This window comes from Hemitrygon akajei, chromosome 2 (genome assembly GCF_048418815.1).
Source record: "Hemitrygon akajei chromosome 2, sHemAka1.3, whole genome shotgun sequence".
Taxonomy (NCBI): domain Eukaryota; kingdom Metazoa; phylum Chordata; class Chondrichthyes; order Myliobatiformes; family Dasyatidae; genus Hemitrygon; species Hemitrygon akajei.
In genome coordinates this window covers 153,086,690-153,102,407 of record NC_133125.1, presented here as the reverse complement: position 1 = coordinate 153,102,407, position 15,718 = coordinate 153,086,690, and the positions used below count along the sequence as shown (strand labels likewise).

Sequence of the window (15,718 nt, the reverse complement as noted above, 5' to 3'; positions counted from 1 at the left end):
GAACACATCTGGAGTCTGGTTTTGCTGTTAACACTGTTTTGTTAGTAACTACGTAATATAGTAACTTAAACCAGGTAAATCAAGAGTTAAAGGTGTTATGCATATATAGGTGTAAAACAAAAATAAAGTTCCCAAACTTATTCAAGCTCAGGTGACAAGAGTTACAGTCTTACGATGGGATGTAAGAAAGGTTCAGTTCATTGCATGGGATTGAAGTGAGAGAGATACTGGTAATCTGAATAAACAGGTGTCATCGATCATCCCTGATGTCCTCCAAATCTTCCAAGTCAGACAAATGTGACCAATTTAAGAGTGCCATCTTCAAGTTATAATCTACCAACCCAGGCAAGGGTTAGACACACCGGTAGATTCCAGTGTCGCCCTTAAACACACTAATAGTCACGGATCGATTCTTCTTAATCAATCCACAGCCCCACCCTATGTGGGTACTTAAAAGTTCAGTGACAATTTTGACCACCACCCTTCGTGCGTCTGCATGTCCTGTGAAACAAGGAGTAACGCTCGTTTAAATACCATCGAACTGAAAACCAGCTGTCCATCATTAGCTCCTCCTCTCTCTCTCTCTCTCTCTCTCTCTCTCTAACAAGCTGCTTGTGCTGCAGCTGGTCTTCCGCTGCCATTCGTCTCACTCTCTCTCACACAGATGGTGGTTCTTAAAGGCACAGTCATTAATGAATAAAACTTAAGATTCCATCACACTCCCAATAAGGGGAAACATCCCTGTGCCCAGTGTTTCTTGCTCTCAGAATTTTATGTTTCAAGTTCAAATTCAAGTTTCATGTCTTCTGACTGTAGGTATATACAACCAAACAACGTTCCTACAGACCACAGTGCGCCCATAATACAAAATGTATATCACACACATAAAACAATATTACAATAAATAATAAACTATCATTCAAAAATACATACAGATAACTGTACAATGGAACAGTTCACTGTCCTTGTGATGAGACCTTGGTGGTAGCCGGGTATTCATTAGATTTAGAGTTAGGGTTAATCTCACAGCCTTAGTGAAGAACCTGTTACCCTATCTGGTCATCCTACTGATACACCTCTAACTCCTTGCTGATGATAGTGGATCAAAGAGATTGTGTGATGGATGGTAGGGTTTCTCAACAATACTTCGGGTGCCCTGTCTACAACACTTCCAGTAGAAGTCACAAATAGGGGAGAGTGAGTCTCCGATGATCCTCTCGGTTTTTTTCTATCCTCAGTATGGTCTTGCAGTCTGATGCCTTGCAGCTGCCGTGCCATAAAATGATGCTGCCGGACTGGACACTCAATGGTACTCCTGTACAAAGTTCTTGGATGGGGGCAGAGAGCCTTTCACGCCTCAATCTCCTCAAAGTGTAGATGCTCCTGTGCCTTCCCGACTGTTACTCATTGGGGTTTACTCATCTCTGCGCTAAACTGAAGCCGTGGCTGCGACTAACGGACTCCTGGACTTGCTGCAGTGATGACTGGCTTTGTCACTGTGAACATACTTCCTTGAACTTTATTTCTGAATGTAATTTCTTTCTATCATTTGCATGATTTGCTTTTTTTAATTAGAATTCTGGCTAATGATGATATAGAAGCTGTCAGGACAAAAGAGGTGTATATCAGGTATAGGCAACTGGGATCATGAATCCAGGGACAGGGTTCCTCTTGTCCTCGCTGACCCCTCCCCAATTTCTGCTTTCCATAGGGTTCGCTCCCTATGCAACTCATTTGATCATTCGTTCTCCCCCCCCCCCCCCCCCAACACTGATCTCCCTCCTGGCACTTATCATTGCAAGCGGAACAAGTTCTACACCTGCCCTCACTACCATTCAGAGCCCTAAACAGTCCTTCCAGGTGAGGCAACACTTCACCTGTGAGTCTGTTGGCATGATTTACTGTGTTTGGTGCTCCCGGAATGGCCTCCTGTACACCGGTGAGACACAACGCAAATTGGGAGACAGCTTCGCTGAGCAACTATGCACCATCTCCCAGGAAAAAGTGCGATCTTCCAGTGGCCACCCATTTTAGTTCCACGTCCCATTCCCATTCTGAAATATCCAGCCATGGCCTCCTCCACTATTGTGATGAGGCCACACTTAGGTTGGAGGAACAACACCTTGTATTCCGTTTGGGTAGACTCCAACCTGATGGCATGAACATTCATTTCTCAAAATTCTGGTAATGATCCCAACCCCTTCCTTCCCCCCCCCCCCCCAACTTCTCTATTTCCCATCCCTTTTTCCTTGTCTCACCTCATCTCCTTGACAGCCCACTGCCTCCCTTTGGTGCTCCTTCCCACTTTGCTTTCTTCCATGGCCTTCTGTCTCTTTCACCAATCACCCTCCCAGCTCTTCACTTCATCCCTCCCCTCCAGGTTTCACCTATCACCTGGTGGTTCTCTCACCCATTCCTCCACTTTCCAAATCTACTCCTCAGCTTTTTTTTCTCCAATCCTACCAAAGGGTTTCAGCCTGAAACGCGTATTGTTTTTTTTCCATAGATGCTATCTGGCCTGCTGTGTGTGTTGCCTGGATTTGCAACAACTGCACATTTTCTTTTGTCTGGGTTCATCTCACCGGGACAGAATTATATGGTAGACCACAATTCCATAGCAACTCCTCAGGAGGGAGATTAAATATATATGCAAATACAATAGAGGCCGACTGAACAGCTACGTTTTACTAATGTTAATCTTCCGGGTGAAGAAACTAATTTAATTTACAATAGTATCAATAATCACAAACCCTGTGTGTACAGTTCTTAAGCAAATGAATAAATAATTCAACAGCTTCAGCATTTTCAAAGAAGTGAATACTTACAGAAGAGACACAATTCTATTGTAGTTGTTCTTCTCTCATTGACCTCAAAATTATAAACACCTTGATCCTCAGGTTTCATCCTGTCTACCAGCAGACAGCCAGTAGAAGCGTTAAACTGTAAACGGGATCTGAATTGTTCATTTGGTTCCTCCACAGGTTTACCTGGAACGTAATCCAAAATAGTAACAGGGCTTTTGTTGCTGCTGGTGAAGGTCCATAAAATTTCACTCCTGCTGAGATCACCTTGGTGTTCAGGATCCAGTAAAACCGATGAACCAATGGTCCCAATTACTACTTTCTGTTTCTCTAATTTGGATTAAAAAAAAACATTCTTTGAACTCTAGTGGTAAAACTCTGATTGTTCAGCAACATAACAGGTATAATCACAAATCACAATATATTATATCAACAGACGTTTATAGAATGCCATCCTAGAGTTTTGGAACTTGGCCTTGTGGAACTAGAATTTCCATCAGTAGTGTCAACCAAGTTAATGGGTTCATCCACATCACAGAACAGTACAGCCAAGAACAGGCCCTTCAGCCCATGATAACAAATGAAACAAATCCCACCTGCCTGAACATGATCTGTAACATTCGATTCCCTTCATTTTCATGTACCTTTTGAAATTCCTCTAAAACACAGCAACAATCACCTGGCCTCTCCAAGCTCCCTGAAGAGGTCAGAGGGAAGATCACCATATTCAAAATATGGTAAACTGCCTTTGCAGCTGTGCCAATAAATATAGTAATGTATACACAACTAAAGGGACGTTCAACAGCTACAAATGCACCTGTCTTCCTATGTATGTTCTTTTACTCATTAACCACTATCTACATTTGCATTGCAGTAAGATCACAGATGTGTGCTTAGTCCAATGCTGTACTCTCTCTGCACTCTTGAGTGTGTACTAAGTGCTATTCATGTGGCATCTATAAATTCACAGATGACACCACTATAGTTGGTAAAATCTCAAATAGCAAAGCAGAGGACAGAGGAGTGAGACATTAGCCAGCAGAGTGCTGTTGCAACAACAAACTGTGATCACTGTCAGCAAGATACAGAAAGTGATTGTGGACCAGAAAGGATAAGTCAGAACAACACATACCAGTCCTCAGGATCAGTGGAAAGAGTGAGCTGCTTCAAGATCCTGGTAATCAGCACTTCAGAGGAACTAGCCCAGTACACTGATGCAGTCGTGAAAGCAGCACACCAGCAGCTCTAATTCTTTCAGAGTTTGAGAAGAATTATTACGTCACCAAAGACTGCAGAAGTTTGCAAACTCAGCCAAACCCATTGCATACACAACCCTCACCATCAAGGATCACTTCAAAAGACAATAACTTAAAAAGGTAACATCCGTCATAAGCCTATAAGATGTAGGAGAAGAAGTAGGCCATTCAGCCAATCAAGTCTGCTCCGCCATTCAATCATTGGCTGATTTAACTCTTTCAGTCATTGCCACTCCCCTGCCTTCTCCCCATACCCTTTGATACCCTGGCTAATCAAGAACCTAACTGCATCTCTGCCTTAAATGCATCTAATGGCTTGGCCTCCACAGCTGCTCATGGCAACAAATTCCACAGATTTACCACCCTCTCAATAAAGTGATTTCTCCTGCTCTCTGTTCTAAATGGACGTCCTTCAATCCTGAAGTTGTGCCGTCCTGTACCAGACTCTCCTACCATGGGTAATAACTTTGCCATATCTAATCTGTTCAGGCCTTTTAACATTCAGAATGTTTCTATGAGATGCTCCCTCATTCTCCTGAACTCCAGGGAACACAGCCAAAGAGCTGCCAGACCTTCCTCAATACGGTAACCCTTTCATGCCAGGAATCATTCTCGTGGATCTTCTCTGAACGGCCTCCAATGTCAGTATATCCTCTCTAAAATAAGGAGCCCAAAACTGCACACAATACTCCAAGTATGGTCTCAAGAATACCTTATAGAGCCTCAACGTCACATTCCTGCTCTTATATTCTGTACCTATAGAAATGAATGCCAACATTCATGCCAACTCAACCTGGAGGTTAACCTTTATGGTATCTTGCACAAGGTCTCCGAAGTCCCTTTGCATCTCTGCATTTTGAATTCTCTCCCCATCTCAATAATAGTCTGCCCACTTATTTTTTCCACCAGAGTAAATGACCATACACTTTCCAACATTGTATTTCATTTGCCACTTCTTTGCCCATTCCATTAAACTATCTATGTCCCTCTGCAGGCTCCATTTCCTCAACACTACCCACTCCTCCACCTAACTTTGTATCATTGACATACTTAGCCACAAATCCATTAATCCATTTAATTCCAAATCATTGACATACATCATAAAAAGTAGCGGTCCCAACTCCAACCCCTGTGGAACTTCTCTGGTAACCAGCAGCCAGCTAGAATAGGATCCCTTTATTCACACTCTCTGTTTTCTGCTAATCAACCAATGCTCCACCCACACTAGTAACTTCTCTGTAATTCCATCAGCTCTTATCTTGCTAAGCAGCTACTTGTGTGGCACCTTGTCAAAAGCCTTCTGAAAATCCAGGTATACCACGTCTACTGCAACTCCTTTGTCTACCCTGCCTGTAATTTCCTCAAAACATTGCAGTAGGTTTGTCAGGCAGGATTTTCCTTTCAGGCAACCAGGCTGGCTTTGGCCTATCTTGACATGTGCATCCAGGTAGACTGTGATCTCACCCCTAACAATTGATTCCAACAACTTCCCAACCACTGATGTCAGGTTAACAGGTCTATAGTTTCCTTTCTGCTGACTCCCACCCTTCTTAAATAGCAGAGTAACATTTGCAATTTTCCGGGCATCCAGTACAATGCCAGAATCTATCAATTCTTTAAATATCATTGTTAATGCCTCTGCAATCTCTACAGCTACTTCCTTCAGAACCCGAGAGTGCATTCCATCAGGTCCACCCTCAGACCATTAAGTTTCCTGAGCATCTTCTGAGTCATAATTTTTACTGCACATACTTCACTTCCCTGACACTCCTGAGTGTCCGGTATACTGCAGTTCTCTTCCACTCTGAAGACTGATGCACAATACGCATTCACTTCTCTTCCATCTCTGCACATCTCATTACAATATCTCCAGCATCATTTTCTATTTATCCCATATCTACCCTCGACTCTCTTTTACCCTTTATATCCTTAAAAAAAAAGCTTTTAGTATCTTCTTTGATATTAGTTGACAGCTTCCTTTCATAATTCGCCTTTTCCTTCCTACTGAACTTCTTAGTTTCCTTCGGCAAGTTATTAAAAGTTTCCCAGTCTTCTATCTTCCCACTAGCTTTGGCTTCTTTGTATGCACTCTCTTTTCCTTTTACTTTAGCTCTGATTTCACTTGTCAGCCATGGTAGTGTCCTTTCATTTGAAAATTTCTTTTTTGGAGTATATCTGTCTTGCACTTCCCTCATTTTTTGCAGAAACTCCAGCCATTACTACTCTGCTGTCCTTCCTGCTGGTGTCCCTTTCCAGTGAACTTTGGCCAGTTCTCCTCTAATGCCATTGTAATTTCCATTATTCCACTGAAATAATGACACACTGGCTTTACATACCCTGTGGGTATCTTGTGACTGTCGCATGATCATGATGTAATTCAGTATCTGGTGAGCATGATGTAATGGTCGTGATGGCGGAGTGATGTAATTTCCTGCCAGTGTGAGGTCACATGATGTAATTTTCCCACCAGTGAGAGGTCATGTGATGGCCTGTTTCAACAGGTATAAAACGGGAAAGCCTTGCTGTGACGCAGGTCAGTTCATTGTTTAATTCGTCAGTGACTCCATTTTGCTGCATATTTGTCTCATGACGCAGTCTTGTTTTAAAGCGGAGTTTTACTTTCTATTGTAAGTGTGCCAGCAGTTTCTAAACCCACTGCCGGTTGTGATTTGGCTTCTACCTTTGCAATTCAGAGAGTGAAGAATTTACCGAAATATGGAAAACCCAAAGGATCGAGAAAATTTGGTGTTGTCGGCAGTTTACTGCAGAAGCAACCTTAATGAATTCTCATTTAAAGAAGATAGTAACCTGCATCCGAGATAGTCCCTGCTATAAGAGAAGAAAGAATTGGAGCAGGGTTATTCATTAAGGAGAAGATCAGTGCTTTTAAGCAGTTTTTAATTTCCTTCATCGTAAATCCTTTGGGCAAGGCATATTTTGGCTGGGATCAGCAGTAACATCACGTCGTCAAGGAATTTGTTACTTCAGGGAGAGAATCAAGGAATTTGTTACTTCAGGGAAGTCTCTCCTAATTGATTGTACAAATCATTTGGACTTTCGCATTTATCGCTTTAAGAACTGTGTTCACATTTATCGTTTTAGGATCTGTTCGAGTTGCTGTATAGCAGTTAACTTCCAGTTATTAGTCATTTGCTTACTTGTCATTTTTATTGAGCAGTGTTTAACAAATGTTTTATTTGTTAATCAAAAACCTGTCCCAATTCTATATTCATTTTTCCCGTATCATAACACTGGAATTTAGTTTCACCACCTCAAATTTCAAAGTAAACACTATCATATTGAGTGCGCTGTTCCCTAAAGGTTCCTTAACCTTAAGCTCTCTTATCACCTCTGGATCATTACACAACACCGAATCCAGCACAGCTAATCTCCTAGTGGGCTCAAAAACAAGCTGTTCTAAAACGCTATCACTGAGACGTTCTACAAATTCTCTCTCGAGGTCCAGTACTGGCCTGGTTTTTTCAATTCACTTACATGTTAAAATCCCCAACGATCATCATGACATTGCCCTTCTGACACGCCTTTTCTGTCTCCTGCAATCCACACCCACATCAATCCACATTTGCAATCCACACCCACATCAATCCACATCACAGCTGCTGTTTGGAGGCCTGTATACAACTGTCATTTTAGCCTTGCCATTTCTTAACTCAGTCCATAGAGACTCTACACGTTCCGATCCTATGTCATCCTTTTCTAATGATTTAATATTATTTCTTATACACAGGGCCACATCACCCCCTCTGTGGACTAACCTATCTTTCCAATACACTGTATATCCTTATTCAGCTCCCAATGACAGCCATCCTTCAGAGATGGCCAAAATGTCATACTTGCCAATCTGTAGCTGAAATTCAAGATCATCTATTTTATTTCTTATGCTGCATGCATTCAAATATAACACTCTCAGTCCAGTATTTGTTGCTTTCTGTTTTAACGGCACCACGCCTCTATGTAACTCATCCCACTGGCTGTGATTATGCCTCATCTCCTGCCTGTCCTTTCTATCATCTCTGTTGCACGCTATCTTTGTTTTATTTCTGTTTATCCCTTCCTCAGCCCTATCACTCCCATTCCCATGCCAAATTAGAGTAAACCCTCCCTAACAGCTCTGTTGTACCTTGCCTGCGAGGATATTGGACGCTTTTGGGTATTGATCACCAAGCGCGCACAACATTCAGGGCATGCCTTCTTCATGCTAAAAAGCCACACTCAGTGATTTAGTTATACCTTCTCCCCTCCACCAACATACTTAGAAACAGTTCATGAACACATGGATACTGCCTTATTTTTGCTCTTTTTATTTATCCTGTAATTTATAGAAATGTTTTGTCTGTTATGAACCCACAGGTTTTGTTTACTGTGGACTGTTGCTTTAAGCGCCTGAGTGAGGCAGGACTATGACGTCAGTCACAGGCTGAAGGGGTTTGCTTCAGGTTTTTACACAGAGAGAGAACGACCTTCAGGGGAGGGAGAGATGGAGAGAGGGAGAGAAAGAAAAAGAAAAAAAAGAATGGACAAGCAAGCTGAAACTTCAGCTTGTCACTGCTATGGTTTGGAACTCTTTTAAGCCCAAAAGATTGTGTTAAACATCGGCACACGGTGCACAACAAATGTAGGACTGTCACTTTGTATAATCCATAGGAGTGGATTTTGGGATATCTTGTGGAACCACTTGTGTAGCTCTTGCCTGGGTATGTTGTGTGGTAACCACTGGAAGATGATATTCCTATGACAGGTCGCTTTCAGTAATAATTTGTATATTGTTACGTAAACCCCGTAACCAGGTAACTTACCAGCAAAGATAGATGGGTCAGCTGAGTCGGATGCTACTATTTTCAAACGTTTTATTCAAAAAGGGGCACAAACGTATGGTTAATACAAAACATTCAGATCATATACATCGTCAAAACTCAATCTAAACACCGGTGTAATAATCATTCAAAACACAAGCTCGATCGTCGTCTAGGGGTAATGTAGATTTTATATCGTTCGCTGGATATCTAAAAGTCTTTTAGATCACGGCAGTTTCACTTAGTTGCCGGCGGAAGTGTCGCGTTGGTGCACTTTTGTTAGAAAGACAGAGAACATGAAGCATTTACCCGACAGGTTTTCCAACCTGTAGGAGGTAGTCGGAAGTCTCGTTGGGGGAATGGACTCTCATCTGTGGCTTCCCCTGTAGCTAGGCCGTCTTCCGTGGTGAAGTCGCCAATCCCAGGCAAGGGAAGGACGCACACGAACCCCACCACCGGCTGTAGCTATTAAAACGCTGTCGCAGGATTTCTAGCGTTTCTCCTTCGTGTGTTTCCTTGGTGCATCTGGGTGCGTCTGAGGTGCATCTGAGGGTCCTCCCCTCAGACCCGCCTTTATACTTCTTCACGGGATCGCAGGTGTCAATCAAGTTGCAGGTAATGCGATCTCTCTCTCAACCAGCCCACTTTGCCCGAGGGCTTTTCAGGTGGTCTCCATGAGACAATAGTCAAAGTCACCTTTATTCTGCTTCTTGGGAGAACGTGGTCTTCCGCACGTCTCTCTCTCTTGGGTCAGTTGACCCGCCTTAACTAGAGTTCTTGCGATTTTCACAAAGGAGGGGGCCAACGGCATAACAATATGGATTTGGAATGTCAATACGGACAAGATTTACGGCGACTGTTATCTTGATTTACCAGCATGGAACCTGTGGATACTTCGTACTTGCCTTCTCTCTCCAGTACAAAGTGGATTACAAATATCTCTTTCCTATCATTTATTCCATGGAGGACTGAACTTTACTACTTCACCATCTCAAGACTCTAAGTCTTATTCCCCCAAGCTCAATAGTCTGGGAGTTATACTTTCACACATATACATATAAATCTGTTAACTTCTGTTTATTTTCTTTAAATTACTATACCATAAATAGTTACTAATAAAGATAGTGGTTTTAACATCAGAACCAGACTCCATGTGTAACCTATTGTTGCTGGTTCATTTCTAAAATGTTACATTTCGTACCATGTCTTTGTTGTGAAACAACAAATTTTATGTTTTAATAAACTTGACTCTGACAAATTATTGTACTGATTCTGTGTCCTAGAATCAAAATAGAACTCAATATTTCATTACTTGTGCTACCTTTTTCCACCTGGATCCTATCTTCACAAGGTTCATTCTTCCCTTTTTGGAACTCTATACCTCTGTCTTAGCCACCTTATCAGGTAAACCTGCTTGGTAATGCAAATATCTAATCAGCCAAACATGGGACAGCAATTCAATATGTAAAAACATTCAAACATGGACAAAAGTGCAGCTGAGGAAGTAGGGAGTCTGCAAAAGGACTGACAGATTAGGGCTCTGAACAAAGAAGTGGCAGGTGGAATACAATGTAGGGAAGTGTATAGTTTCACACTTGGGTAGAAAGAAAAAGGATGTAGAAGATTTTCTAAACAGGGATCAAATTCAGAAATCAAAGTTGCAAAGGGACTCAGGAGTCCTAGTGGACGATACTCTCAAAATTAACTTGCAGGTTCAGTCAGTAGTGAGCAACATAAATGAAACATTAGCGTACATATTGAGAGGACTAGAATATAAACACAAGGAAATCATTCTGAGAACTAATAACAGACTGGTTAGACGACACTTGGAATATAGTGAACAATTTTGGGCCCCTTATCTAAGAAAGGATAGGCAGTGAAGGAGGTAAACAAGAATGATCTCTGGAATGAAAAGAGTTACTATTTGAGGAGTGTTTGACAGCTCTGGGTTTATGGTGTTTTGAAGAATGGGGGGCGTGAGGAAAAAGGTGAAATGAAATTTATTGAATATTGAAAAGTCTAGACAGAATAGATGTGGTGAAGATATTTCCAAGAGTGGAGGAGCCTTAGTATACAAGGATGGGAAGATGGAGCTAAGATCAGGAATGAAATTGGAGCTACAATCCAGAGCACAGGTAGGATGTGTTTGTAAGATTGTGCTGGGAATGTGGGTATATGTTTATCCAGAACCAGTTATTAGGAGTGCTATGGGAATGTGAGTAGGTGTTATCAGGATTGTGATACAGGTGTGTGACTGGCATCAGGTGCTGCAGTATCTGCACACCCAATTAAGTCAAGCTTCATCTGCAAATTGAGTAGTAAAATATTATGGTAGAGTTCCTTCTCAATTTAATAAGACAGCCAGCTGATCCAACATGAGAGCAGTTGGGGGGAAAAACTGCCTTTTATCTGCAGGCAGTGTCCTTTTTTAATAACGCTCTATGTTCTAGGCTGTGGTGGGAGTTCATGGATCTCAAAATGAAATTAATTGTGTAATTGGGTAATTCAAGGCTACCATCAAGGACCCCACCACAAGGGTCCCATTCCTATCGTCAGACGAGAGGTTCAGAAGTCTGCAGCTCCACAGGAGCAGCTACTTTACTATGACCATCAGGTTCTTGAACCAATCTGCACAACCTCAGCAAAGGAATATTTTGCACAACCATGGATTTATCATTTTGTTTTCCAACAACATCTTTATTTCTTCACTGTCTAGTGTACTTTAAACTGTGTGATCTCTGAACCTACATGCCCATAATGTTGATGCAAGCAAGTCTTCCATCACCTCATACCTCACCACACTTGTGGAAATGACAATAAACTTCATTTGCCTTGACTCTGGGCTTTATCACACTCCTTAACCAATGTCTTTATACGTCTCCTTTAATGAGGTTCAGGTAATTTCTGATCCTCATAAATAGAGTACAATTGGAGTATTTGAGATCCATATTCAACACAATTCTACGCTGAGTCTCTGACAATGGGTGGGGTGTGCTGGAAGTGGTAGAATGTTGGTGGATGTACTACAGGATACACAGAATGCAGCACATTGGCACTCAACCTCACAGCTCCAGTAATCTAGTTTAAATCCTGACCTCTGGCATTATCTCAAGTTTGCACATTCGCCCTGTGACAATGCGGATTTTCTCTGGGTACTCTGGTTTCCTCCAACATCCCAACAACACCAGCCTGGCAGGTTAGTGAAGAATGTAAGTAGTCTGCTGTGCAGTTTGGATGGTAATGTGTACAGAAATGCCAGAAGAACAGCCAATAGGAAATGGGGTAGGGATGGGATTCCTCTGTGAGCTGGCATAGATGATGGGTTATGTTGTAAGGAACTATGGAGATGGTGCATACTGCAGGAATGGAAATACTGGAGATTATAAACAGGGGAGGGAAAGGTGTTAAGTATGCAAAAAGTAATGACAGAGAGGTCTGTCATGGTTTGAGTTTGCCAGCTATACGGAGGATAGCACCTGAGGATTTCTCAAAGCCTTATTGAAAAAGTATAAGATCAGCTAAACTAATGGGAATTCTGAGGTATTTAACATAGGGAGCATTTCAGATAGCTTTGAGAGCATTAGATCCACATTGGGAGTTCACTCTGTATTCCCAATCTAAACATCCAGGGCACTCTCCACATCAAACAGCTCTAGACCCACCTAGACACAGCTCTAGACCCTCTAACTGTAGAGGGTATGTGCATCATATGGCTTCAAAGTATGAAATACTAACAGATCCGATGCCATGCATTGGAATATATTGTGGTGAGCATTCAGCCCATGATGACAGACGAGGAGAACTCATTTAACCCAACAGCCACTTTATTGTAACAACTAAAAAAAACAGAAAGGGAACTATGACCCAGGGAGAAAACACACCCAGTCACATGGGGAAGTGAGTGATTATTACACACCCCAATTACAGTCAGAATGACCCACATACAAGCAAATAACTGTATAACCCAAGCTAACTGTAGCAATAAACGAACTTGAACATCCCACCATAATCACATGAATCTATCTGAAAACAACAATAATAAATACCGCTGGCCATTAGGAACACTGGAGCGGGCTGATGAACCCCAGAATGCCACACTGCCCCTACATGAAGGGTCAGCCATCACCAGCAGCTCCAAACTCCACAAAAAAGTCCCAAAAGTCCTGGTGGAGTACGATGCCGCTGCCTGGGATGCAGTTGGCTAGCCACACCTTGTGCTCTACCATCTTTCCACCACTGCAATGCCCAGTGAACCCTTCCCTCTCATTGCCACATAGTCACTAGAGATCATAGCCAGCTGGACTGCCACCATTGTCCACCTAGATGGGGATGGCCGGTCCACTCAAATGTTTGATGGTGATGGTTGACCCCGTATCCACCAACACAAGGCATCTGAAGCCCTCCAACATGCAGTCCTCCCATAAGCCTGCTCTTCACCCAAACGGCCCACCTGGAGAGGTGATAACAGAGAGGATTCTGCTGGAGGTCTCGGGCAGTGCTCAGCGTTTCCCCACGGCTGCACTAGTCTGTGGTGTGGTGCAGTGAGGCAGTCCCGGGCCAAATGGCCTGACTCACCACAACGGTAGCAGAGATCACTCCCTGGCACGTGACAGGGCGAACGCGGAGTAGGTCGGACCTGTCTCACGGGATCCTCCTCGTCAGTTTCCTCCTCCGACTTGGTGATACAAGCCCGGGTAAGCGGCGTGCGGGGCGACGCTGGAACAGCTTGGGAGGCTAAAATTGCTTCTGCCCTCTCCCCCTCTGCCAGTGCCTCGACCAGCAATGATGGTGGTTTCAGGTGAACATGCTGCCGAAGGCACTCCAGTGTCAGCTCCTTTACAGAAGCGTGGAGGGCAAGCTCTTCCTGGACCGCGGGAGGGAACTAGGGGTAGCCATGCGGAGTACAGTGGCAGTGATCTCCTGTGAATGCCCCCAAGGATTCTTCCACATGATGCTGTGAACTGCCCAGTTCTTCGCTCATTGCTTCCTCTAACAGCCTCTGCCTGAAACACCGCTCCAGTCCTGCAACGACAGCCCCATAGTCACACTACTCAGCTGGCATTAGGTTGGGGAGGGCATCCATCTGCAGGGTGAGGTGCACCGCCGTCTCGGTGGGGTTCCACCTGTTGTGCCATGCCACAAGACTGACTTGCACCAGGTAAGGTTCCAGGTGGCCGGTACCTGGGGATCTTCAGGATCAACCTTGTGGCATTAATTGCTGAGGCCCTTTGGTCTTCCTCCTGTTCTGGCAGCATCGGTGGTGTTTACCATGTTGCACATTCTCCCACATTTATAGTGTCTTTGGGTCCCCGATGTGGGCCACGAGTGAGGTCGGTCTAGGATGCTTGGTTTCCTGGTCCTCCCTCCAGGTCTCATCTTCAGGAGGCCAGTGCAGGGGCAGGCATACTGCTCACTCCCTTGACTTATTCCCTCAGTTTTCAGGTGCTCCATCTGATGTCATAGCTCTTCAATATCATCATCACTCCTGACACCACTGTGGTGAGCTTTCAGACCATGATGACAGACGAGAAGAGCTTGTTTAACTCAACAGCTGTTTTTTTATTACTAAAATATACTTTATTCACAATTATTAACAATAAACCATTCAATAACTGTGAATGCTTTACAGACAGTACAATTATATTCTATACAGTTTCACGATTTCAGCCACTCACGTGGCAATTTACTAGTTCATATTGCATAACCATTGTTGAGGGGGTATACTTCCCGCCACACAAACCCCCCCCCCCCTACTCCCGCGGGAGAAGAGCCCTAAACCGTGGTCCTTCCCCACCAGGTCCTTGCGGTGGCTGCACCAAGTTTCAGTGCGTCCCTCAGCGCGTACCCCTGCAGCCGAGAAGTTGCCAGTTGGCAGCATTCTGCCATGGACACCTCGATGTCCATCAAGTTTTGGGCCGAACAAACAGCGTCTTTCACCAAGTTGATGATCTGCCAGCAGTACCGGATGTTTGTATCCGGGAACAGCCCGTAGATCAGAGAGTCCTCTGCTACGCAGCTGCCGGGGATGAAGCGTGAAACCAGCTTTCATCCTTCTTCGATGCGCAAAGAGGCGGGTTACTGATTCCGCCCCCATTGCATTCCTCTCGTGGGTAGTGGGGTGTGGAAACGATGTTCCGGGCGTACGGAGGGATCTGACTGGGAGGACCCCTCTTGTGACGAACACAAAAAACAAAGCGGGCGCCGTGACCCGAGCAGAGAACCCACTCAGTCACATACAGACGGGTAGGTGATTAATACGCACCCCGGTAACAGGGTGACCTACAAGCAAATTAACCGTATAACCCAAGCTAAAATGTAACAATAAATAAACGTCCCACCAGAATCCCATGAACACATTTTAAAACAAGAACAATAAATAGCGTTGGCCATTAAGAATTCTGGACCGTGATGACGACCACAATCACGCCCCCCTCCCCCGCTCACCACGAACCAATAACGGAGTTTACATTTGGCAAAATTTATCAGTAGGTACTGAGATGAGAATATGTTTTCCACTGTCCCGTGGTGGTTAGAATCTTACCTGAAGATCCCAACGACAACAACAGAAAGAGCGAGAGGAAATGAGAGCAGAACAACATGTCGAATCAGCATCAACTTCACCGTTTTTCTACAGGGGCGGTGGGTAAGAGTGGGAGGGATTCGGAGTCCGGATATGCGTCAGTTTATTTGTTGCCTCTGATGGTTTCTTGCTCTCTTCGTACAATGTTTTATTTCCAATCCACCCCCCCCCCCGCCCCGCCCATGTCGATATCCGTTTTGGGGCTGTAATTCTCACAGGCAAGATAAGTAAGATATGCAAATCGAGGTCCGCAGTGCCTGCCTTACG

The 15,718-nt window shown here is 43.9% G+C and overlaps 1 protein-coding gene and 1 long non-coding RNA gene across 3 annotated transcripts in view; one reads left to right on the top strand and one right to left on the bottom strand.

Moving 5' to 3' along the window:
• Positions 1-15,576, bottom strand: part of LOC140717023 (uncharacterized) — a 42,542-nt gene extending 26,966 nt beyond the window's left edge. Inside the window, exons 1-2 of one of the 2 annotated variants that reach the window (XM_073030216.1) lie at positions 15,413-15,576; positions 2,826-3,131 (exon numbers count right to left, since the gene is read on the bottom strand). In XM_073030216.1, coding sequence (XP_072886317.1) covers positions 2,826-3,131; positions 15,413-15,470 — 364 coding nt within the window. In that variant the 5' untranslated portion in view covers positions 15,471-15,576. The remainder of the gene's footprint in view (positions 1-2,825; positions 3,132-15,412) is intronic. The other variant, XM_073030218.1, reaches the window with a different exon arrangement.
• Positions 14,984-15,718, top strand: part of LOC140717048 (uncharacterized) — a 39,027-nt gene continuing 38,292 nt past the window's right edge. The window contains exon 1 of the long non-coding RNA XR_012096430.1: positions 14,984-15,114. This is a non-coding gene — a long non-coding RNA (uncharacterized lncRNA). The remainder of the gene's footprint in view (positions 15,115-15,718) is intronic.